Source organism: Pagrus major, chromosome 3 (genome assembly GCF_040436345.1).
Source record: "Pagrus major chromosome 3, Pma_NU_1.0".
Lineage (NCBI taxonomy): Eukaryota > Metazoa > Chordata > Actinopteri > Spariformes > Sparidae > Pagrus > Pagrus major.
The window spans coordinates 15,204,596-15,229,705 of record NC_133217.1 but is presented as its reverse complement, the minus strand read 5'-3'; the positions used below and the strand labels follow the sequence as shown (position 1 = coordinate 15,229,705).

The 25,110-nt window shown below is 39.6% G+C and overlaps 2 protein-coding genes across 2 annotated transcripts in view; one reads left to right on the top strand and one right to left on the bottom strand.

Annotated features, from left to right (window-relative positions):
* adcy2b (adenylate cyclase 2b (brain)) overlaps positions 1-17,609 on the top strand; it is a 51,658-nt gene extending 34,049 nt beyond the window's left edge. Inside the window, exons 10-25 of the mRNA XM_073463002.1 lie at positions 116-296; positions 382-422; positions 515-595; positions 1,244-1,313; positions 1,595-1,692; positions 2,391-2,475; positions 4,655-4,795; positions 5,501-5,653; positions 6,367-6,551; positions 9,372-9,456; positions 11,446-11,604; positions 13,319-13,465; positions 13,664-13,771; positions 16,285-16,399; positions 16,513-16,637; positions 16,722-17,609. Of these exons, the coding sequence (XP_073319103.1) occupies positions 116-296; positions 382-422; positions 515-595; positions 1,244-1,313; positions 1,595-1,692; positions 2,391-2,475; positions 4,655-4,795; positions 5,501-5,653; positions 6,367-6,551; positions 9,372-9,456; positions 11,446-11,604; positions 13,319-13,465; positions 13,664-13,771; positions 16,285-16,399; positions 16,513-16,637; positions 16,722-16,874 (1,927 nt within the window). The 3' untranslated portion in view covers positions 16,875-17,609. The remainder of the gene's footprint in view (positions 1-115; positions 297-381; positions 423-514; positions 596-1,243; positions 1,314-1,594; positions 1,693-2,390; positions 2,476-4,654; positions 4,796-5,500; positions 5,654-6,366; positions 6,552-9,371; positions 9,457-11,445; positions 11,605-13,318; positions 13,466-13,663; positions 13,772-16,284; positions 16,400-16,512; positions 16,638-16,721) is intronic.
* Positions 17,610-19,687: 2,078 nt separating this feature from the next.
* cfap90 (cilia and flagella associated protein 90) lies at positions 19,688-25,110 on the bottom strand. Its single transcript, XM_073463584.1, has 3 exons — positions 24,938-25,110; positions 24,092-24,208; positions 19,688-20,565 (listed from the first exon to the last, which is right to left on the bottom strand). The coding sequence occupies exons 1-3, from the start codon at positions 25,052-25,054 to the stop codon at positions 20,386-20,388; spliced, it is 414 nt and encodes a 137-aa protein (XP_073319685.1). The 5' UTR covers positions 25,055-25,110; the 3' UTR covers positions 19,688-20,385.

The window sequence follows — 25,110 nt, the reverse complement described above, 5'->3', positions numbered from 1 at the left end:
GGTCCAAGTGCTACTATATCACATTATTGTCAGATATGACCGCAGTGGCTGCTGTTCAGCAAACGTACATACAGTAATTTCACTATGCTGAGTTTCTCTGTTCCTGTTGGTTTTCCAAGACTGAGAGGCACAGCCCTCTGTTGGGCGTGCGCTCTCGCCCCTCTCTAGACGGCGGGAAGATGAGAGCGTCTGTCAGAATGACACGATACCTGGAGTCCTGGGGCGCTGCCAAGCCCTTCGCTAACCTCCACCATCGAGACAGCATGACCACAGACAATGGGAAGATCAACACAACTGTGAGTACAATGCAGCGCTCTCTGTCTTTCAAACATACACACAGATATTAGTCATTAAGAGATGAGGGTCTGAATCCTGTTTCAGGACGTTCCAATGGGGCAGTACCACTTCCAGAGACGAGAAAGGTGAGCTAGGAGTAATAATGCATTTGTAAACAATCTATTGTCATAACATGTCTTCGCTTTTTAAATCTGTCCTCCCCTCTCTTCCACTCCAGGTCCAAATCTCAAAGGAGGAGGTTTGAAGAAGAACTCAATGAGCGAATGATTCGCACCATCGATGGCATCAACTCACAGAAGTAAGCATTATATCACTCTTCAAAATCACAGGTCATGCACTTCAGATAAAGGTCCATTGAATAGTAGATACATCAAGTTGGAAGAAGCATCTTCAAAAGGTCAGCCTGTCAAAAAAGATAATGTTGTACAAATGTGTTTTAAGTCAAGAGTCACAGATTAATGTAGCCCAAAATCCATTTGTTGTATCTTGTTTTATAGATGTGTTAATTTTATCAACTGCTTATTAACAAAATGAGTAAATTACAGTCATTTCCTTTGCTGTCCTTAGCATTTCATGGTACATTTTACATAAGAAATAGCAAAAATAATTTTCACAGTGCAAAGTTTTTCAGTGTAATTCACCCCAAATGAGTTAGAACGGGCAGCCATCTACTTTGTTATTAATGACACAAGAAAAAGCTCTCTGGCTTTACTTCACTAAAAATTAGGCGTTTTCTTTGCTCATTTAATAAAATCGTAAAATAGGGGCAAGTTTAAGAAATAGAAGATTAAAATCAGTAATGTTACGTTTCAGTTGGTACAATAACATTTGGTTCATTACGGCACCATGAAGGGTAATAGAATAGTTTTCAGATACCATAATGACACAACCCAGAGCCTGGTGCCTCTGTATTTTCTGAATCTGTCTGCTTGGCTTGTGTCTCCAGACAGTGGCTCAAGTCTGAGGACATCCAGAGGATCTCATTGTTCTTTCACAACAAAGCTCTTGAGAAAGAGGTAGGCGAATGCATACAAACCACCAGCCAGCATTTTTCACAGGAGAAACAAATCAATGGGATTGTATAGTTGTCAGTGAAACAAGAGGCTGAACAACCTTATCAGGCACAGATTGTCTTGTTTGACTGCTTCATTTCACATAGAAGTCTGGTATATTTTTACATGCTGCATGCTCAGTGTTAATTTCACTTTGCCTAATCATGTTTTCTTGTTGCTACACTGCACATCCCCATGAGGTTGTCCCCAGTTTTCTAATGTTTTTCCTTCTCTTCTCTCAACAGTACAGATCCACAACATTGCCAGCCTTCAAGTACTACGTCACCTGCGCCTGCCTCATATTCTGCTGTATATTCATAGTGCAGGTCCTCGTCTTGCCCAAGTAAGTCTGCAGCCCTTCACAGGATTCACACTGCACAGTCCCCATAGCATCAGCAAACTCCAGCTGTGGCAAGCGGGTTGATGTGAAAAAGCCATTTGACGCCAGCTGTCTCATCAACAGGACGGTGCTGAAATGAAAGAGGCAGGGGGGCAAGAGGCAGAATGCTAAAGAGCAGATGGAGATGAAAGGGCACCATGTCTGCTAGTGATTATAGATCAGGTGAATCAAAGTGTGTCGTCTCTTTAATGGCGAGGAGAGAAATTCACAGTCATGCTAATTTACTGCCACTGGGAGCCAAATGTGTAATTCAGCATCTGAGAGGCCATTGATTGTCTGATTCACCTCTCCCTCTCTCCCTCTCTTTATCTTTGCTCTGTTTGTCGCGGCATTGCTCCGCACATTTAGACGTGACATCATCTGTTTTATTGCAGGGATCCTTAAATCAGCCATACTCTGTTCCTCCTTAGGAAAAGTGATACATGAACATAACTGCATTACGAGGCACACACAGTATGCTGCTGTACAGTCCACAGTTCTGCTTCTTAATGTAAATGGATTGCAGGTCTGAGGTAGAATACATTAGAACCTTCATTACATTTATTGCTCTGGATGGCACTGCAGAGGTCCGAGAGGTGCCAAGAGGGTTTAGAATAATGTGTGTGTGTGTGTGTGTGTGCGTGTGTGTGTGTGTGTTTCAGAACTGCTGTGCTGGGGATCTCCTTTGGCCTGGCATTCCTGCTATTGGCTTTGATCCTGCTGCTTTGCTTTGCTGGTCATATTCTGGTGGGTTTGTATGATTTTATCATTGATAAACACACACATGTGCTTGCACACGCCTTCGCCAAATCTGTGTTAGAGATAACACAACGGAAAGCACCTTTTCTTATTCTTTTAATATAGAAATCCTGTACGCACATGGTCCTGTGATACACTAATGCTGACGAAACAATAATTTTCCTCAAGGTTGATGTCATGAACAAACACTCTTCTGAACACTTCATAAAGTTTCCTGCAGAACTTCCTGCAACTTTGACCTGCATTGCAGGTCTGTAGTCTCCCCCTTCTGCAGTCTGAGTGGTTAAACACGCTGTTTACAAGCTTATGACTGTGTATCTGATATTGTTGGGTTGGTGTTGTTCCTAAAATATCATAATTAATGTTGCTCCAGGACCATCATTTTTAATTACAGAACATGGTTAATTGGGTTCAATATAGGACTTTCACTCAGGAGACTAAGGTTTGGATCCTGTCTGGAAAATATGATCATGTTCACTTATTATGTTCCATTTTGTTTTTTTGTTTTTTTCTGTTGCTGTTTGGTTAGGCTTAGGCAACAAAAATACTTGGTAGGATTTAGGAAGACAATGAAACAATAGCTTCTCCTATGTGTGTATTTTTACCCGAGTCTAAGCTATGACATTGCAAAAACATGATTGGTCAATTTCAGTGATCCTGGTCCTTGAGCAACAGCAGTTATGATGTTCCAGGAACAACACCAACACCATGTCAGATTGTGTTGCTCATGAAGCCAAACATTTTGCTCCTATTTGCTCTATTGCTGAGGCTGCTCCCTCCTTCACCTCTCGCAAAGGAGTCATTGTTGGTTGATATACCGGTGCCCCAGTGTGGGAAAGTCACCACAGACTCAACAAAATTGTATGTATTCCCAGTCTGCAGACAGTAGCCATGTAACAAAAAAAAACATGCAAAAACTCTGTTGGGTATACACGATTAAATAAGGAACTATAGATGGTGATTCTACTAAATTCATTCAGAATCTCTACATTTACAGCAATAAGCAGTGTTCCAGTACATGAATTTATGCAAATCTCTTTGACGAGGTTCCATAACTGAGAGGATGTAGAGTGAGGGAATCAAGACTGTCCTTTCTTTCACATTAATTATTTTTGTCTACCATTAGTGTTTTAAATTACGTTTTTCAAGCATTTTTCTTCCTTTTGCTTTCGTTTGGTTGTATAAGCCGTCACCAAGTGACTCTGCCACTGTCTGCATCTTTACTAGCAGACAGGACCCCTTCTTTCTGGAGTTCTCTGTCTGGACTGGTTCTTCTGTACCGGCAACACAACTCAACAATGACATGTCTCATAGGAGCCTAGCAGCCGCTCTATAGGAGGTTTATATGAGATGATTTACCATTTATTCTCCTTCATCCATCAATTCACTGCTGTTGCTTGTTATCCGGCACAAGAGGAGGGATGGGTGTTATTTACAAGCTTCCTGTCACATGTGTTTTATGGACAGTCAATAACAGATTGCACCCCTAAGAGCCCTTTTTCTTCCTTATTGCTTCTCAAGAGAGTGTCATCACCCAGTAAGTGGGTCACTTCTGATAACGGAGAGTTAGCAATAAAACTGACCCAGATATCAGATTCATACACTGCTTCAATAAGAACAGAGAGACAGTGATCATGTTTGTACTAAACAGTTATTTTACGGTGAATAATAAAAGCTGCTGTGGTCACTGTTAAAGGGCACTCAATTTAGAGATAAACCATGAGCCATGTTTAACATGTTCAATGTGTGTGTGTGTGTGTGTGTGTGTGTGTGTGTGTGTGTGTGCGTGTGCGTGTGTGTGTGTGTGTGTGTGTGTGGTGTGTGTGTGTGTGCACTTGACCTCCAGGTGCTGGGTTTGTGTTATCAGTTATTATTAATGGAGCATATTATAGTTAAACGATGTTCTCTGTTCATCTGTGAAAGTGCATTAGATTGTTATCATTATGAAACTCGTTTCTTGGAAAATCTCTTTTCAAGATGAAATGTGCTTAGCTGTTGCTAAGGAGAAAGCACCACCGCAACCATCAAGCAGGAAATTTCTGTGTATGTTGTTATAAATATAAAGTCATATATACAGAATAGTTGTATCACATTTTTTGCTCCTTGGGTCTACCCACTGCTTCTTTGTCCTGTTCTAATCACTCCTTCTATCTCTTTGCATCCTCAGCAGGGAAGGAAGGGCTCCTTCTGCTCTCTGACCTGGTTCCCCACTTCCTCTCGCATCATTGTCACCAATAATCCCTGGCTGCGATTGGTCCTCACCATGACGACCACTGCTCTCATACTGGTGATGGCCGTCTTCAATATGGTGAGAAACCTGTTGCAGGTTAAGATGTTGTGGTTGTGGTTATAACAAGGCTTTAAAACTATGTCATACTTTGCAAGGATGAGTCGAACTCTTTTTAATAATTGCATGAGACATGATAAAGTCTCCTGGCTGTGGTGGTGCCACCATGGGTACCACACTAAGACAATGATTTAGTGTTGTGAGGTATCCTGTTACAATGCCCAAACAGTAGTATATTCACATTATATTTAGAGGCCTATATGTTCAATGTCATCAACATTTGTTCCCTATTGCTTGTCCTTGTCACGTCTTACATACTTGTGATACTAATAGATTCACATGCATCGACTGGGTAACATGTATAAAAGAGCAGACCACTGAACTTTATAAACAGTCAATTTAGCTGACATCAAATCAGATGTCCCCAAGAAAAGTTAACTGTATCAAAAGTTCATTTGATATCCACAACTCATGTGGTTTAGTTGTAAATATTTTATTTGCGTCAAAAATGGAAAGTAATCACTTAACGAGTGTATGGCTGAACCACATTTAACTTTTCTTATTTCTCCACATTATCAAACATCATTTCACAGTTTTAAGTCTCACACTGGTGAACTAATTACCATATCTACTAGGAAAATGTAATGTTTCTCAGTTCTTCCTGCCGTAACAGATGAGCCATCGCTTAAACTTTTTGCCCTCCATCCTCTCTGTTCTGCTTGTTAGTTCTTCGTGGAGGATCCTGGAGGATCCACAGAGGACAGCCGAACAACTGCTCCACCTGAAGTCCTGATAACTACTCCACCTGTGAATCTAACTAACGACAGCCTGTTGGACTTCGAGGAAGAAAACACAGGAGTGGACAAGTTTTATCTGCCAGTAAGTACAGTAGGATGAGATCAGTAAGCATGGGCTGGAAGGAGGGTAAATATGTTGTCATGTATGTCAAATATTTGAATAAGTCAAATTACCGACCACCAGTATCCAAAATAACAGGTTAAATGACATGTACAACAGCATTCTTTAACTTTAAATAGACATATTATGCTCACATGTTGGTGTAAACACAGAACTGAAACCCACTGCTGTGCAAGTGTCTCTTTCCTATAAAAGAAAAATTATTCAAAGAGGCACTCCAGTTTTAAAATAAAACTTTGGTAAAGCTGTTTCAGATCTAGTAAGCTCGTAACATTTTTTTTTTTAAAGTCACTCCAGAGAAACCAAGATTCTTCCATTTGTCAGACATACTATATGGGGGAATTGTTAAAGCTCAAAGCTTTCATTCATTGCCCTGTTTATTCATAACAAGCATGGAGGCCTAACAGAACCATTTTGAATGATTCTTTGGTTTAACATAAACAAAATATGTGTTGTATAGGAATACTGGCAGTTTCTCATGTCAGTAAACAATCTCAAGTTCTGTTCTTGTTTCCTAACGACACAGTATGTTGGCTGACTCACCACTGTCAGAGCTGCACATTTACTCAGAAATAAAGCTGCATTTTTATCTCTTTTCTTTTGATCAATTCATCAGGCGTGACACAAATTTAATAAGTGTTAAAGTCTCTGTTTCTCACTCTGTCTGTCTCCAGTACTTTATCTATTGCTGTATACTGGGCCTGGTGTCGTGCTCTGTGTTCCTGAGGATCAACTATGAGCTGAAGATGGTGGTGATGCTGGTTGCCGTAGTGATCTACAACATCATCATCCTCCAGACGCACGCCTCCCTGCTTGACGGATTTAGCAAAGCGCTGTACCCCACCGATACACTGGATAGGTACCTGTAAACTCACACACACACTCTCTCCTCTCTATATGAGGCATTAATGGAAGAACTATTAAGCCTACTTAAGGTCAATACTATCTGTTTGAAAAGAGTCCGCCCCCCTCTGACCCTGCAGCCTGCTTGCATCAGTTGAGCAGAACCTATTAAAATGACTAATGAGACTGGACCCTGGTCTTGAGGGAGGGAGTATCGTTGAGGTAGCAATATCCCACATGACTGTCGCTCAAGTGTAACCCCTGGAGAGGAGGATGATGTGTGGCAGAATGAGATACAGCAGGTTGTGATGGTGGAGCTGAATTCATTTCTCACATTTGAGTGACAGCAGGAGTCTCACTGCTGAAAAAATCCCATTACACAAAAAGATTTCAGAGAAAAGCTGGTGAAGCAAATACTTTTTCCATCTCTCATATTTCTCTCTTTATTTCTCTTTTTCACCTTGACTTCATTAGCATGAGGAGTATATTATTGTTTCCAAAGCACTGAGACATATGAATAAGAATATAGTTATACATTATTAAATGAAAATAAAATAGACCAGGACTGGCTAATAAATCAATTTTGTTTCTTGCAGTGCACCTATTTACACTTCATTAACTTGAAAGACATCTTGGCATGGCATTAAGTGGCTCACAACAGCTTGGTTAACTGATTTTACATTGGTTCATTCTCCAATGTACACCAGTAAAAGAAAGTTGATGCATGCCGACATATGATCTACTGAAACAGTACAAAACGAATACAAAGAAATCATCTTTTAGTCTTACATGTATAGGTAATAAAGAAGATTTTTTTCAACCCCTCTTGTAATTTGAATGGGACATTTATTGTTTTGAAGGTGTTTGTCCTAAAATACAGGAAGACATTTAATTATGTCCAATTTAAATACAGTGCAGAGTAGCAATCTGTCCCAGTAAACATTATGTCTGCTTGAGTGTCGTCATACACAGTTCTTTATGGCAATGATGCTCTGCCTTTTTAATGACCCCACAGCCTCACACAGCAATTGACAGAAATAAAATCTGTTAAGATGTTATCTTGAAAAGTCCATGTTCTCTTATTGTTTTCAATTATGTTTGAAATTAAAGGCTGTCGGGGAAGGCTTAAAATATCATAGCTATATTTTTCTCAAGTAAACGAGCCAGAGAAATATCAAAACAGTGTGTTAGTCGGTCTCTTAATACTTTTTGACTTCTCTTCCCCATCTGTGGCACTCAGACCCAAGCTCAATTTGTCACACTGAAAAAACATGAAGGTGAATCCTAATGCAAGAGACGGCAGGCCAGCAGATCCGTTGCGGACCGTTATTCAAAGTAAACAACGGGAACCAGATAATTGGACAGCAGGATCAGGCAAAACACAACAAATGACTCGACAAAGACTGAAATGAATACTGGACTTTAATACAAACTAAACTAACAAGGGGATGAGGTGCAGGAGGAGAGAGGCAGAGAAACAGGTGAGGGTAATGCGTAGAGGATAAGGGAAGGAGCTGATATCTGGGAAGAACACTGGAAACAGGGCTGGGCTGTTGAAGGTGATGCAGAGCAGGTGTTGAGGGAAGCAGACTGGGGAGGAACACAGGAGGGAAACAGGGCAAAAGACAACACAAAACCCAGAAAACACAATCAAAACAAGACAGAAATGACAGGACCATGACTCTTTATATGGAAGGAAGACATTATGACATAATGATGTGCTTTAATTGTGTCAAATATGTAAATAATGATTTATGAAATAATTAAAGTTTACTTTCAGCCAATCACATGTCCCTTGCCTCTTACCTAGCAAGCTCAATAAGCTCATGCCATAGATATATACATATCTACCCATCTAGAAAGCTAACTAGAGCAACAACAATGCCAAAATACCTTTGAATCACCCAGCTAAAAGCACTTGTAAATAAACACAGTACACCGACAGACAAACTTGCATCTCCTTTTATTTATTGAGCTTAACACAGCTGCTGATCCTAGGATGACTCTGTTTAGCTAACAGAAGCTAACTGGCTAACTTTTGGTATCAGGGGACACGTGATTGGCTGAAAAGTGACTTTATTAAATAAAACGTGTAATGAAATAAAAGTTTTATGGAGGGAAATGCCACTATGCAAAAAGAAAATAATGAAAATAATACATATCCAAACGTGATGAATACAAGGTGCTGGGAAGAAGTACAGGAAATGTGAAAAACTAGATGTGCATGCTAGATAGTGCTCCCATGAAAATCCATGTCTAAAACATGCCATTATGAAATAAAACTATGTATAATGAATTGATGATTATACATGTAATGTGTTTTTTATTTATCGAACAATTTGGGTTTCCATTCAATTATTTATCTTTAAAAGGATCACAGGTATGACATCATTTTCATTTTCAAAATTTCCCCATTTACGGGACTAATAAAGGAATTTCTGATTTCTGATTTTCCATCACAGCTGGGAACTGTAATTTTTTAGCAAATGTTACTCAAAAAGAGCTTTTTTCAGCTGTGAATTGATTCACATTTGATACACTAGTGAGTATTCATGGCACCAAGATAGTATACATCTGTTTGACTCGAGATAAACTACAACAACCATGTAATAGTGTGGCTCATTTATCTGATTTTAGTGGTTTCTGGTCAACGATGGAGCTCAGTGGAACCAGCAAATAAGATATATCAGGCTTTGGCTACACAGATAATACCTGTTAGTAGATGCTATCATTGTTGGTTCTGTTTTATCATTGGATTTGTTCATTCTACAATATGACCAGACTTTCACACTTGACAATTAACATTGTGATAATTGTATTGTCTCTCTCTGTGCAGACCAGGAGTACTGAAAGATCTGAAGACGATGGGCTCTGTGTCTCTTTTCATCTTCTTCATCACTTTACTGGTGTTAGCCAGGCAGGTCGGTAAACTTACACTAGCCACCACAATGACATCACAAGACGTCAGTACTTAACAGCGATATATGATTATAACTTTATGTAACTTTACTCTCTTATCTTATCTTGTTTTACTGAAAAATTTCTGTATGAGGAGGTTTTTTTAATGACACTTGATACCAGTGCATTTGATTGTCACAAAGCAAGTGAATCCATGTTTTAGGATTTAGTTCAGTGTGCTCACAGATCAAAACACTTGTTCAGAGGGACATTCCTGCAGTGATGAAGCAGTCAGTCAGGCCGACTGCTTCCATCTCCTCTGTTTCCGCCACCCTCACTTCACATGCAAACCAAACTCGGCTGACACACATTTTAGTGTGCATGTTTTATCTTTTTCGGGGTGCAATCCATCAGCTCTGACCCCAGAGCAGATGTTCAGGACAGAAAGACTCCCAGAAGAGTTTCTGTACCAGAAACTGGGGCTCCCCTGAGAGTCGCAGTTGGACCAAACAGCTCCATGTGTTGTTCTCATTCTGGGTCACTGTCACCAGGAGGGAGGGGAGCATTTGTTATGGAAACATAACTTTGTTGTGGTAAACTCTTTGTAACTGTCATATCTTATTATGGCCGGCACTTTTATCAAGGTCTTTGAGGATTAATTGGGTTCATCCTGCCGGATGTGGTTTGGGTATAAATTAGTGAGGTAAAATGCTTCCTCAATTATTGTGAAAATAATTCTGGAAACAGGTCAAAAGGTGTTCAGAGTGGCGTCATCTGCGGCTATTGACGCAGAAGTACATAAATCTGTGCTGGACATGAGTGCAAAAGGCCTCCATTTTACATGCTTTTAGTCTGCTATCAACACATTTGCCTTGCAAGCATTTCAATCGTCAACCCTAATGAGGCAATTTCAAACCATTTAGTCAGAGGGAGGAGAAAGCAGGTTAGGAGAACGAAGGCATCTGTAATTCATCCCTTAAGAACAGATGCACGATGGAGCTCATTTACAGGCTTGTTAGCTGGTTTCTCAATGGCATCTGGAATGAGCTGCGTTTCTTCTGGCCTACTTTCTGGACTCCTGGAGGTACCAATCCTCTCTCTGTACATACACATATGTGTACATACACAAATGGTTCCTTAGAAGACTGGAAGTCTATATTTCTATATCAGCCTCAAGCAATCAACACTGTAGCACCAGATCTCAGCACAGAGCAGCATGGGCCTACACTGTTGGAAGCTTCTAAATTGGCACTGTACTTTAATCTCGAGGGGGAAAGTATTCAGTGCGCACATACATCATGCAGACTGCTGACTACATACATGACATATCTCATAGGAGACTGAAAACAAGCCCACACACACACAAACATCCACTCACACAGTGTAGGGGTTGGCCCACAGGTAGTTTGGAGCTTTTCAAATATATACGAGCATCATTATGGTGAGTTCAGGGGACCCTGTCTGAGGCACAAACAGGCACTCCTGGGATGTAGAAAGAAAAGTCCTTCTAGCATTAATAACCAAAACATGAAAAAAGAAGAAGCAGCGGCTATCTTTCATGCAAAACACTTCTGCCTGCTTACTGTTTCCTTGAGCAGTGAGAGCAGAGCTTCTCACACTGTTTTATTGTTGTGTTATTGGGACATTAATTTTCTATGAATATCAAGCAAGCCCTTCACTTTCACTTGGTTATGTTTGCAGAAATCCTGCACGATTTAGTGGCAAAGATTAGAGCAGAATGCCAGCAGTCTATCTGTAAGAAAAGCTCGGCTATCAGGACAAATGTCTGTAGCTACAGGACTTCTGCACAGGAGGCTGACTCACTTCTCTGATCAACCTCCAGTCTGAAGCAAATGTCAAAATTTATCTATTTATTCATGGAAATTACAACTTTCCAGTCAGTATCTCTTCTTGATGTATTTGGTTTCTTCTGTGGCCTGTAGCTTTGGAGCAGAGTGCTGCTGGGTTTGAATGACGCAGGTGTCTCTTTACTCTGTGTCCTCCTGTAACAGAATGAATATTACTGTAGGTTGGACTTTCTATGGAGGGACAAGTTCAAGAGGGAGTGCGAGGAGATCGAAACCATGGAGAACCTCAACCGGGTTCTGCTGGAGAATGTTTTACCCGCACATGTCGCTGAACACTTCCTGGGACGCAACTGGAAAAATGAGGTGAATTCAAGTTGAGCTGTGGAACTCACCTTTTATGCGTTATTCATAGGTCCTGTATGACAGAAAAGGGAGATTTCCTGTCTTTCTTATTATAAAGCAGGTCTGGGTGCTATTGTGATGTCAGCGTTGCCCCCAGTATGGCTATGGTTACAAAAACACTGGCAGAGATGATGCAGAATCACGTTGGTTAGTGCCTGCTCAGGCCTGTAAGAGCTGACTAATCAGAGCAGACTGGGCTTTTAAGTAGGGGGACTACAAAGAGACAGGAGCTAAATTGGAGCGTTCAGACAGAGGGTGAATAGAGGTGCTGCAGCAATGGACAGTGTAAGAAAAAATATTTGTTTTCTTAATATTGAACCATGAAAAGATTCTGTAGTAGACACCCAAAACAAAATTATGAACCTGTAATTGAGGATATTATGGGTTCTTTAAATTTATATGTTAAAGGAAAAGTTCAACATTTTAGAAAATATGCTTGTTGTTGTTGATTGTACGTAGTAGCTGAAGCCGGTTAACTTAGCTGAGCATATAGACCGGATTAGGAAGAATCAGGAGCATTTTTGTCATCACCCTGATGTTACAACCAGCAGAGATTCTAGAAAGTCCATAGTGGACTTCTTTAGGAAGTTTTATCATGAAGCTTTTTGGGTGTTTATTTTATTATTTTATTTTATTTATTATCTGCTCTAGCTTTTTCAACTTTTTGCACACAAATATGGTAAATAATGGTCTAAAATGATGTTAAATTGCATGTTTTTTAATTGGAAATGTTACATTTTCTTAGGGGAGGAACGAAAATCCCCTGCCAAACATGTGTACCTAAGCCTTCAACAAGCATAGGGAAAACAGTGACATGATTACTGTGTTAGATTTTGTTACCTTTGGACAGAGCCAGGTTAGCTGTTTCTCCGTGTTGGTGCTAAGCTAAGCTAAATGGCTGCTGTGGTATTGACCTTCTCATTTAAAGGTCCAGTGTGTAGGATTTAGTGGCATCGAGCAGTGTGTGGTTGCAGATTGCAACCAACTGAACACCCCTCGCCTCACCCTTCCCTATGGTGGCTGTGAATAATGCAAAAGGCCTTCTCTATAGTCAGTGTTTAGCTTGTTCTTTCTGGGCTACTGTAGAAACAGATAATACACATAAAATATGATTATGAATATTATGTTTCATTGCTGCCCTCCACTGTCTGCAGGAAACAAATGTGTGTATATGAATTAAATATAAATGTCAGCATGTCTTTTGTCAGCATATCCTTTTGTTTCTCGACTGCTACATGTTGAATGCATAATTTTATTTCACTCTTCATGCTCTGCTGCTGTTGCATGTTGTCCCTGCACACATGCTGTAATTGATGTAGCCTACTTGCCTAACACACTTTCCATTCCTGTATTTCTCCTTAATTCGTTCCAGTGCTGTACGTTTTCATTCACACTCGGTACCCTCATTTCCTCCACTATTCCATCTGTCTTCCGCTCTTTCTGTCCTATGATGAATGCTGTTACTATTTTGCGGTTGCGCTGACCCCTCGCAGAGATGATTAAAGTTTCATTTTATATATTTAAAGAGTCAGTGTCATTGTTCAGAATTCAGTATTCAGCTCATAGATCTTCTCTCCACAGACCATCCATTTCTTTTCTTTTTTAACTTTCCTTCCCCAGTGCCTGATCAATACAACACATCCAGCTGTTATATCTTCTTTTTGCTTGTTATCAGGACCTTTATCATCAGTCATACGAGTCAGTGTGTGTGATGTTCGCCTCCATCCCAGACTTCAAAGAATTTTATACAGAGTCTGATGTCAATAAGGAAGGACTGGAGTGCCTCCGTCTTCTCAACGAGATCATAGCGGACTTTGATGAGGTAAACTCCTCTCACATTGATAATCCCTGCTGTCTGAAGATGTGAAAAAATAATGTCCGACTGATTTTTTGAGAAGCAGCCACACTGGAAGGTTATGCTCTAAAATAGCAGCAAAAGTATTGCCAGTACTTGGCAGAGAGCTGGTGTTATTTCCTGCTCCTGTGTATGTTACATTCTGTATCCTTCATGTGTCCTCAGCTGCTGTCCAAACCGAAGTTCAGCGGCGTGGAGAAGATAAAGACCATCGGTAGCACCTACATGGCTGCTACTGGACTCAATGTGACACTGGGACCAGAGTGCACACAGGCACGCTTTTTACACACATGCACTTATTTTTCACACACTTGCACACACACAAGCAGAACAGCTACACAGTGTTTAATGTCTCCTTCACATTGGACACAAAGTGACAAACTGACTATTAGAGCTCATATCTGATAATCAAAAATCCGGCAAAAAACAAGAGTCTTCTCACCTCATTTCAGAATGCCAGAGCAGTTTTGGCAGCCTGAGCTCATTTTCAATCAACTTGTCATTTTTCATCAATGTTAATAAAACAGGATGAAGCTTCAGTATCAAAGTATTTATCTCTGTCCAAATACATTTGGACATTTGTGTGGGTTGTGTCGTAAAATGTGCCACACGTAGCATTCAGGCATCAGTGATTCATTACTACAGTGGTTTGAATACATCCCCGGAAGCAAAAGCAATTGTCACTCAGACATGTGGCAGCACATTGTTTCAAAAAATAACAGCCTCGATTGGTAGAAAATCTGCTTAATTGACCGTTTGCTAAACCTCACTCCCTTTAGCTACTGTTCCTACACCTCATGCCTAACACTGTAGCCCACGACTCAAAACTTTAATATCAGTGTCTAAACTCAGTGATTTTTGTAGCAATGGGCATAGGTGTCATTTCCACTGGAGACTCTGGGAACATGTCTCCACCACTTTTTGAAATAGGAAATTTTGCCCTCTTCGCTTTATAAAAGCATAATTGTTAAAAGTGTTCTGAAAATGCGTTGCTCTTCATCAGCACCTGTAGTTGAAACTGGCAATCACAAATAGATATTTCCATCTTATGATCAGAATGAGTCATGATTGGTTGAACTTGACTCATGAACTCTTGTGAACTTAATTATGTAATGTTATAAAAGTATGCTGCTTAATATCTAGAGGGAAGGTCAGAGGTGGGAAGCAGCCAAGTACAAATACTCCGTTACTGTACTTCAGTAGATTTTTCAGGTATCTGCTTGTACAACTTCAACTTCTACTATCTGTACTTTCTACTCCTTACATTTTCAGAACAGGCTTGTTAGTTTAGTTTTGCTGTGCTCAGGATGCTTTACCAACACAAACTGTCAGTATTTGACATCCTGGGGATGAGACTCAACCATCAACTATCTTTCTGGTGTGGTCAAGAACAGCTTGGGACAAAACCAACCGATTCTACCTTTAAATTTAATAATCTTGGATTTATATTAATATGATGTGAGGTTCAGTTAGCCTTGCACAGAAATGGCCATTAGAAATTTCCTTCAGAGTGATACTTTTTACTTTGACACTTGACTACATTTCAGAGCCTGTACTTGAAGGTGAATCAGTACTTCTACTTCTTGCTAGTCTTTTTTACACAATGTCTGTACATCTACTTGAGTAAGAAATGTGTGTACGTTTACCACTTCTGGGTGGGGTTGATTTATTGTCTTCAGCTAACATTGTTGACACTATTCCTTTAGTTGTTTCTTTTTTGTCAGTATTTAGGCCAGTAATGTTGAATACACATGGTTATCAAGGGGCTGACTGAAATGCACTGGTGCTCTGTAGTAGATGTGATATTAGCATTATTCAGATGACATGGTGCTAGCTGTGGATGTGATGCATATAGACAGTCAACGTTTTATGCTGAGTATTTTGGTATTATCGACTCTGTAGTAGCCTTGATTACAGCCTTTTGTAACCTTGTTATGCAATTTTAATTATCTACTCTGACCTCACACGATCCTTCCAGTACATTGCCTAAAACGGCACTTGTTGAAAACCATTAAAGAAATGATTATTCATCCAAGCTCTCTCGTCCCCACCACTTTCCAACACAAAGTGACACCCTTAGCAATGTGTGTTTGATTTTACACAGAAGCAGTTTTCTCATTCATCCATTTTGTAATCTGAAATGACAGCTTTCACAGGCAGATTTATTTTAATGCTAACTCTGGTTTTAAAAAAACTTGGTAAAGTTACACAGGACTGAGATTGTTGCCTAATTTGCCATATTTTAAGACACAATTTTTTTCATAAGAAAAAAGGTTGTAATGAATTTAGGAAATGCAGCACGCTCTTATTTGCTCGAGTCCAAATCCAATAAGAGCAGGACAGACAGGACATGATAACAAGAATACACAAACTTCCAAAATCTTTAAATGCTGTGTCACTTCACTTCAACATGTGAAGAGATCCAAAGCCTCACAGGTCTGTCAGGGTCTATTATGGTTGCTCAACCATGAAAATTGTATTGATTTGCAGCACAAAACTGAAAAGACACAATGTTCTTCTCAGTGCATTCAAAGCTATAAATATACAGCTCCAAAGTTTTTTTTTTCTTCAGTGAAGCCAGAGAGAGGACTTGATTAAAGATGCAACAAGATGCAAGTTTAAATTCTGAAAGATACAAGCAATAATAATAATAATAATGCATGAAATTGAGATTGTTAATCATGGTGATCAGAGTCACCCCAAGTTATTGCTTTTAATATGACATATATAAACATGTGTCAGATAGCTCCTTTAACTTTTTTCCTCCCACCTTGCATTTCCCTCAGGAACATGACAGACAGTACATGCACATCGGCACTATGGTGGAGTTTGCCTTTGCTCTTGTGGGGAAGCTGGATGTCATCAACAAACACTCCTTCAACGACTTCAGGCTCAGAATCGGTGAGAACATTTCCTCACAGCACAAATATGAGCAATAATACGATTCAAAGAGCTGAAGTTAAAGCCATGTGATTTGTGATTTGGTGGGGGGTTTTTTTGGGGTTTTTTTTTAGGGATAAACCATGGGCCAGTTATTGCAGGAGTTATTGGTGCCCAGAAACCTCAGTATGACATTTGGGGAAACAGTGTGAACGTGGCCAGCAGGATGGAGACCACTGGGGTGCTGGGAAAAATACAGGTGAGATGTCTTACAAAACTACAGGTGAATGACTTCCAGCGTGCCTGTAAACTTCTTACTCTACTCCTGTTTTTTTCTGTCCAGGTAACAGAGGAGACGAGTTGTATTTTATCAACACTAGGGTACATGTGTTCATGTCGTGGCATCATCAATGTGAAGGGCAAAGGAGACCTGAAGACCTACTTTGTCCACACAGAGATGACCCGATCTCTGTCACAAGGGACCGTGATGCCTTGAGCATGCAACACTAATGAACAAATAAGACTTGAGAACACAATCACACACACAGAAGTGGCCGTAGAAGTGATTCGTCATGCTCCGTAACTAAAACCCATTACCAGAAGCCAGCAGTAGACAATTGTGGAAAACCAGTTTTGTCCTAACAACAAAACGAAGAGGAGAGCCGAGGCGCCGCGCCACAGTCCTTCAACACTCACATCAAGTGTAACAAGGACTTTACTCTGAGGAGTCTCTTCACTGTCTGAAGGAGTGCCTGACTAAAGAGAGGTCTTACTAAATTGGTGCAGCTCTCAAGGACTGCAGTCACCCGTCTGTACAATAGTAGTGGTGTGGAGCTAATTAACCATGCCAGTGTTGCAGTGCTTCAGAGCCTTACACTTGAGCAAACTGAGCTGCCTGTCGAGCTTTTTTCTATCTGCCTGGTTGGCACCGTGAGCCGGTTTGTTCCATTTTATTCTAAATGGATGTTACAATAGTTTATTGTCATATAGAGCAGTCGACGCCAACAAATCGCTAGCGTGATGGGTAGTTTGCCAAAACCTGTGAATTGTATTTATAGCTTTAGAGCTGCGTTTGTGTCCCACCCAAGAGAAGGAGGACTCAGGCACAGTATTCAAGAGGAAAAGTAGAGGTTTGTTTTTTATAATTCATCTGGAAGCAGACCATCAGCAATGTGTGTAAATGTTCACTGCCATCTTTTTGTTATTCATTAAACATTTGTATATAAAATGACCTCATCTGTCTTTGTGTGTTTGTTTTAGTGCTGTAAACATAAGTGCACCAGAGGCTGGTCACAGTATAAACACTGACAGGATGTGCTCACAATTGAGTTGAAGGCTTGTACGATCATTAGTTTGAATGATTGGAGACAATACAGGTTTTCATGTGGCAGATTTATTGTAGTCATCAGACATGGTGAATGCTTTAGTAATCCTGGTCTCTATCTTACAGTAGCCCCAGTGTATATATAGTCGTGTGATGTGTAGGAGAGTTAGATGAGAAGATTAATACCACTCTTATTTCACTCTGTTAAATATAAATCTACAGCCATCACTCGGTTAGCTGAGCTTAGCACAAAGACTGGAAAATATCTTGCCTAAAGTGGCCTATTATCCCTTTATAGCTTTTGAATTGTGTACAGATTAAACTTACTAGCTGTAACAAGTTAAAGGGAATTCCAGCATGTAAAAGCCTGGGCCCTATTTACATGTTCTGGTGTGTAAATGATTCATACTTAACAAAGGTTTTGGAATAAGTCCAGTCCAGCTGGCAGCTGTGACACAGCTTCATTGGCTGAGCCATAATCCTTTGGGGCAATTGCAACTGTCAAAGTTAGGTCCATTAAAAGTGCTAGTTTTGTCCCTGACAGGCTGAGTTTGTTACACTAAGCTTCTGTCTACATTAAAGAAACGATTCACACAGAGATAGACCTTCTTGTTAAATAATAACATCCTTTTTGTAACCAGAAACAATTCTTGCTCAAGGAGAAGTCTCACTGTGAAGTCTTGCGAGAGATGAGTAGCTGCAGGAAGATGACAGTGGAAATGTGAGTCAGAGTTGGAGAGACGAGTATGGAGTTTATCCAAAGGAACTGCCAGCAAGAAGTGGTTACCCCTCCTCGCAAGATTTCGGAGTGAGACTTCTCCTTGAGCAAGACTTGTGATTCTGGTTACAGGAATGATGAACATAACTTTGACAGTTGGAGTTGTCCCAAAGGATTACGTTGCATCTGTGTTGTGGCTGCCAGCTGAGGCAATCGATGGGACCGATTCCGAAACTTTTGGTTAGTATGAACCATTTACACACCAACACATGTAAATATAGGGCCCAAGTTTAAAATCAATGGAACCTTCAAATGAAATGGCACTGATTTTGTTAGCTTTGGACAGAGCCAGGATAAGCATTTCCTCCGTTTCCAGTCTTTATGCTAAGCTAAACTATTTGACTGCTGGCTGTAGCTTTATCTTCAATGGCTAAATATGATCATCTTTTCATCTAACACTCCACCAGAAGGGGACTAAGTGTGTCAGAATGTGAAACTATAACATGATGGCATGTTAGTATCTGTGTAACTATCACATTTACAAATATATCCTCTGGCTTACAAATACCAGCTGTTACCGTCACTACATTGTATTTCCAGTATGAATATTACTATAAATACCTTATCCGAGTACATCAGCTTTGTTTTTTCTTTGAGAATACTTCCACAGCTGCCCAGAATGTACAAACTAACTGACCGACTATAAAGAGGACTTTAATGTTTTTCTCATTTTTAGCAGCCTCCATAGGGGAGGGGGAGGGGTGTTCATTCGGTTGCAATCTGCGACCTCACTTGTAGAAGGACTAAATCCTATACACTGGTCCTTTTAATATGAATATTTAGAAATGATATGTACAGCCAATACTTGAGTGATAATAAAGGCTTCCTGGGTCAAATGCAATATGATGCAATAAGGTACGTTTACAGCAGAAATCTCTGAGGATGAATCTGTTTTTAAAGGCTTCTCTGGCCAAATACCAATTTCACCATTTTCATTTTACTCATCTATTTTCTACTTTGGAAACACAGCCTAATGTATTAGCTTCTAATCCTCCTTTATAAACACTGCATTTCTAACAGCACACAGATTCAAATACTGTATCATTGCTAAGAATAAAGATTCTATTTCTGCCACAGTACAAAGGCTGAAGCAAATGAGAGGAATGAGAGATGTCTGTGCTCAAAAGCATCCTATTATGTAGGAGGTCGCTCTCAGCTGTGTGGGTTCAGAATTTAAACTAAAAAAATAATGCAAGAAACTTGTAAATCAGAGAGGTTAGTGATGCACGAACAGAGCTGTGTTTACATAAAGCAAGTGTGCATGAGAGAAAACAGAGGAGATCAAATACAGGCAAGGTATAGTGGTAAATATAGATATGAATGCGCTAACTGTAAGTTTGGTTGAAGCGATTCTTTTTAACTTCTTTAGTTTGTGTGAATGAATCCAAAATTAGCCCATCTTTCAGGAGTAAGTGGCATCCGTAATGGAGAAATCCTCTCAGAGTAAGAAATCACATTGTGCCTGTCATCCAGGACATTCAGTCTCATCATAAAAACAGCCATTACACTGAAGTCTGAGCACCAACACCCCAATCTTTGACATTAAGCGCAATATTGAGCTACAATAACTGGAAGACATTTTGTGATTTATCGACTGTCTGCACCAGCAGAACCTGTAAATGACACTCATACTGATGGAGCGACTTCAGCCTCAAACGAGAAAACTTGAGCTTCTTAGAAAATCTCACTGTCTTCAAAGTCGTTTTGACATGAAATATATACTGAAAATAACTATTTGAATTGCTAATCACCAGCATACAATACAACTATATGTGATATGTGTTTTTATGTTAACTATGAACCTATCAAATAAGCTACAAATCTACCCTACAACACTGGTTTATTAGTAAATGCTTCCACAGCGAGAACAAACACTTGGATCTCATGCTGTGATGCTTCAGGCTTTCAAACAGGGGCCACTGATCCGTATCCTTCAGCCACATTCCAGATGATCCCGTTTTTCATGAAAAATTCTGCTTTTGTGCAAGCCACGCGAGCGTACTGCCGGCCTGGTTGGTACGAGATGGGAACAGGACGATGACCGTACTCTGAAGAGGAGCGCACAGGAACAGCTCGGGACTTTTCCTGAGGTCGAGGAGGACAACAAGGCAGAGAGATTCAGGATTAATACCAAAAATGATTAATTATTATAACAGTAAGGTGTGTCAGCTCTGGGGTGGTTTGTTTTCTCTTCTCTGCTGTGAAAAAGCATTTTTATTATTTCTGACCAATATGGCCGATCAATTAATTTCTACACAGCATGAAACTTTCCAATTTTATTAATTAATGTATTAATTTTAAATGTATTTATTTATTTATGTACTTATTTATGACACACCTTGAATGGCAGCACCCTTGTTAGCATAATGAAGCAGAAATGCATTGTTTGGGAGAAATCAATAGGCGTAAAATGCAAACGCTAATGAAATAAAGACATAAATAAAAACATTTAAAAACAAGTAAAATAAATACAAATGCAAAGTAACGGTAAAGTAAATAATATGGGGAACTGATACAAAGGTGTCACATTTTTTTAAATCCATGTCTACATGTCTTTTATATTATTTTTGTGCATTTAATGGCATTTTAATTCATTTATTGAGTAATTTATTTTTGTATTTATTTTTTATTTTGGCAACTTTGGTCCTCCATTGATACAGCTTGCATTTAGCTTATTCATTTTCCAGTTCACTTTACATGTACGTGCACAATGAAAACATTGTGTAGTAGCAAGACGTTGTGGAGGAGTGTCCATGTGCGTACGTGCACATAGGGAAGTGTGGCGTTAGCGGCACATAAAAGCACGAAAAAACAATTAATGTACAGAAAATATTCACATTGGGCATTATCGAGCTTCAGGTGCTGTATTCTGTGCTTGCACTGAACTTTTCTGATGCATTGCTGTGGTAAAATACATAATACACTGGCAACATGTGATTTTGTAAAGCCATAATCACTGCAGTTGAAGCACTCTGTCAGCACTGAGGTGAAGAGATGATTGTTACTCCGTCTCTGCCTTAAGTTTCATGATGTCTGTTTATTGCCAGTACCTGCTAATGAAACCATTAGCTACACACCATGATGTTTTATTAGGAAAACTGTGTTGCTACAAAATGTGTTACCTTAGGCAGCAGTGTGTGTCAGCGTGAGCTCTTTCAACAGATTTTTGACTTCAGGGAGGTCAGACTGACTATCTGCAGAACAGACGGTACCTGCTCCTGGCTGTGGCAGATTCACTGGCGGGTTTATATTTGCATAAGCTTTAGTGGAAATGAACAAAAAACAACACATTGCCATTACCGTCTCAACACTTATACAATAAAAACTTTTAAATTCATATTCAAATGTGAATTCCCCCAACAGAGACGTCCTAATTCGGCGAGAGCTGTCAGCCGAACGCTCAGCTAGCAGTAATTACAAGCTCAGCAGCGTGTGTGGCTGCTTTGTTCACCACCCTCTCTGCTTTCAGTGACCCAGAAACTCACTGCGAGCTACTTTTCTTGACATGAATAATTGCTCTGTGGAGACGAAGTGGCTTCAAAATGAGCCATAAACAAATGGCATAAAACTTGGGAGATATACGTCAGCCACCGCATGGATAAAAAAGATGTTAACAGCATATAAATATGGAACAGTTTGAAATGTATGCTCTTTTGGAATTAATTCTCATAATACACTGACATTTACATTTATGAAACACTCCAAAAGCCTTACTGCCAAAATCATCTAGAGCTTGGAAGTTGTGTGTTGAGGAAACACCAGGCAGGAGAAGGTGTTATTAGATGAGAAAAGCTGTAATGTTTATAATGTACACTGGTCTGAGTGCCAAGTGTGTAGGTGGTCAGTGCTTTAAGGCAATGTCCACTGATGTCATGAGTGCAAGAGAAGCAAATAACTGTAATGAATTAGTTCATTTACTCATTACATTAGTTTTGCTTCACATCTCACTGAATAACAGCTGTGTAATGTTTACTTGTGCTTGTCGTCATGTGCACTCAACATGTAAATTAACCTTTCGCCAACAGATGACCCCAACATGACCTCACTTCTAAGAATGGAACAAGAGCTGCAATGATTAGTTAATTAATCAATTAGTCAGTCGAAAGAAATTAAATGTTTGAGAGATTTTTCAAGGATAATGTCAAACATTTGCTGGTACCATATTATTATTCATTTTAAGGTTCATACTTGTATTTTTGAAAGCTATTCAAACTCTAACTTTACAAATTGTAGATTTGATCAATTTAAAGTAAAGTGTGTATAGTATAATGTAGTAAAATGGTGGTGACGTTGAAGTCATGCAACCGCGATGTAATTAGTTTATAATGTAACATTAACTTTTCAATTCTGGCAATTTAATTTAGGCTTCAAAATTCATAAAAATGGTGTTCATCTGTGAAGATTATATTCCTAAACAAAACATGTAAATATCATAAAGTTGTGTAATCCAAAATCCAATTGAGAACTCCCATAGACTTTTTGTCAAGGGAACCAGCAATGGTAACTCTGATTGGTCAGCTCTCACAGGCCTGAGCAGGCACCGCCCACCATGTTCTCGTATAGTATAGTATATAGTTGTGACATCTCAGTTTTACACAAGTACCGACAGCCCGTTAACAGGCACAGTTTCTGCATCCGGGCTGTGTGCATTTCTTCATGGATTGAGCATTTTGATACTTTCACATTATTCACACAGCACCTTGACCTACTTTGTAATAAAAAAGAAAATACATGGGCATCTTACTTTCTACAATATGGGACCTAACATGTCAGGATTTGCTGCTTTTCTTTGTCATTTATGAGTAAATAAGGAGTCTTTGGGTTTTGGACTGTTGGTGGGACAAAAGAAGCAATTTGGAGAGGTCAATTTGGGCTCTGGGAAATTGTGATGAGCATTTTCCCCACCTTTTTTTACATTTTATTGAATAAAAAATTAATTCAATAATGAAGATAAGTACTGGGACATTGTTCCTGACTTGACTACAGAAAAAGTGATAAAAATAATGCAGTCCTTTTCAGCCTGTTACCGCCAGCGGGTAATATATTATGAAAGTCATCCCTGATAGCATAGCAATTCAATAGTGAGTGAACTCAAAAGGAAGGAATGATTTGAAGCATGTCTGTGTCCATGAAAATCAATATGTCGGATTAATTTAAGAAATTAGTCACATTTAGATGTGTTAATATGACGAGCCTATAATTTCTGTAATTGATTTAAAGATACACAATGTCTTCAAACAAGTTTGGCCCTTTGGTCACATTAGCCAACATGTGACAAGAGGATCTGCTCTGCACGCAACTGTCCTACAAGGGAGAAACTGTACATTTAAAGCAGCTCAAGGGCTTTAACTAATGAATAGCCAGGTTTGTTTAGTGCAGTGGCTCTCAAAATGACGGTGTTCTACGTGGTCCACAGCAAAAAAGGGGATCAATTCATTTTCACTATTTTGGTGAATAGTATATTTTCATATACTTGCTTCAATAAAACATCTAAATAAATATTATACCCTAATCCAGATTTGTATAACTCAAGTTTGAGCTCATCAGCAGCTAAAAGAGTTTTAGATGAGATGTTTGAGAACTCAAACAGTCAATAAATTATGTTCATTACCTCTTCGTATATTTCTAATCCTCTTCCTTTATGGTGTTTTCTGTCATCTCGGTGCAGTCTCATATCATAACCCTCGGCCTGGTGGAACACTTGGTCATACATGGAGACCTCTGGGACCTGCCGATGGAGAGGCAACAAACAGGTGTTTATCATTCAAAGCCTGTGCTCAAACAGAGGGGGGTCATTTTGTTCCACTTTAGGCAAGGTGCCTGCAGGTAGAGGTGGAACCAAAGCCAACAATCAAAGCAATCTCTTCTTAAAATTGGTTCGAGTTACAGCAAAACAAACAGCACTCAGTCACCAGTGGTATTTCAATTAGCAGTTTAAGAGAAACCCTCAAATGGTATTAAGAGGAATATCAAAGGTTCCGTTTGTGTTGTGTTAAGATTTATCATTGCTCCCAGACCTTTCATCACTCAGGTTTATTGATGACTAACTTGACTTACAATTGGGTTTGCTGTGAAGGGAAAACATTTGCAAATCATTATCTTAATGGAAGTGAACAAAGTTGTTAATCAGTGACAATATTCTCTAGCCTGTAGCATATAGCCTGCCTGGTGCCTGTATTCTAGTGACACATTTGTATCTAAGCTACATTTCTTTCATAAATAAGGCAGCTATGTTTAGCTTTAGCTTAATTCTGTGACTTCAGCACCTTTCCAAATATTGCCAGCAGTATGTGGAGACTCAAACTTGCTCTCTGTTGTGATTTTGTCACAGTACCATGATGAATTCAAATATGTCCCATGAGCTACTTAGCTAACTGTCTAGTTTTATTAGCGGTGGCATTAGCTTAGCATGCGTGGCAACAAAGTTCTACGCTAACTGCTAACTCCGACAGCTCACCCTTGAGTCTTTGTTGAAGATTGATATTTCTTTTGGTTCCTTCCGTCGTGGTGGAATGTAACTGAATGAGGACAATGTAGCCAGCGGCCTTTTTTGTGCCTCGAGTGTCACGTCCATCTTAAAAGCTAAAAAGCACACTTTTAAAGCTAAAAAAAACTTTAGAGTGGTAAACA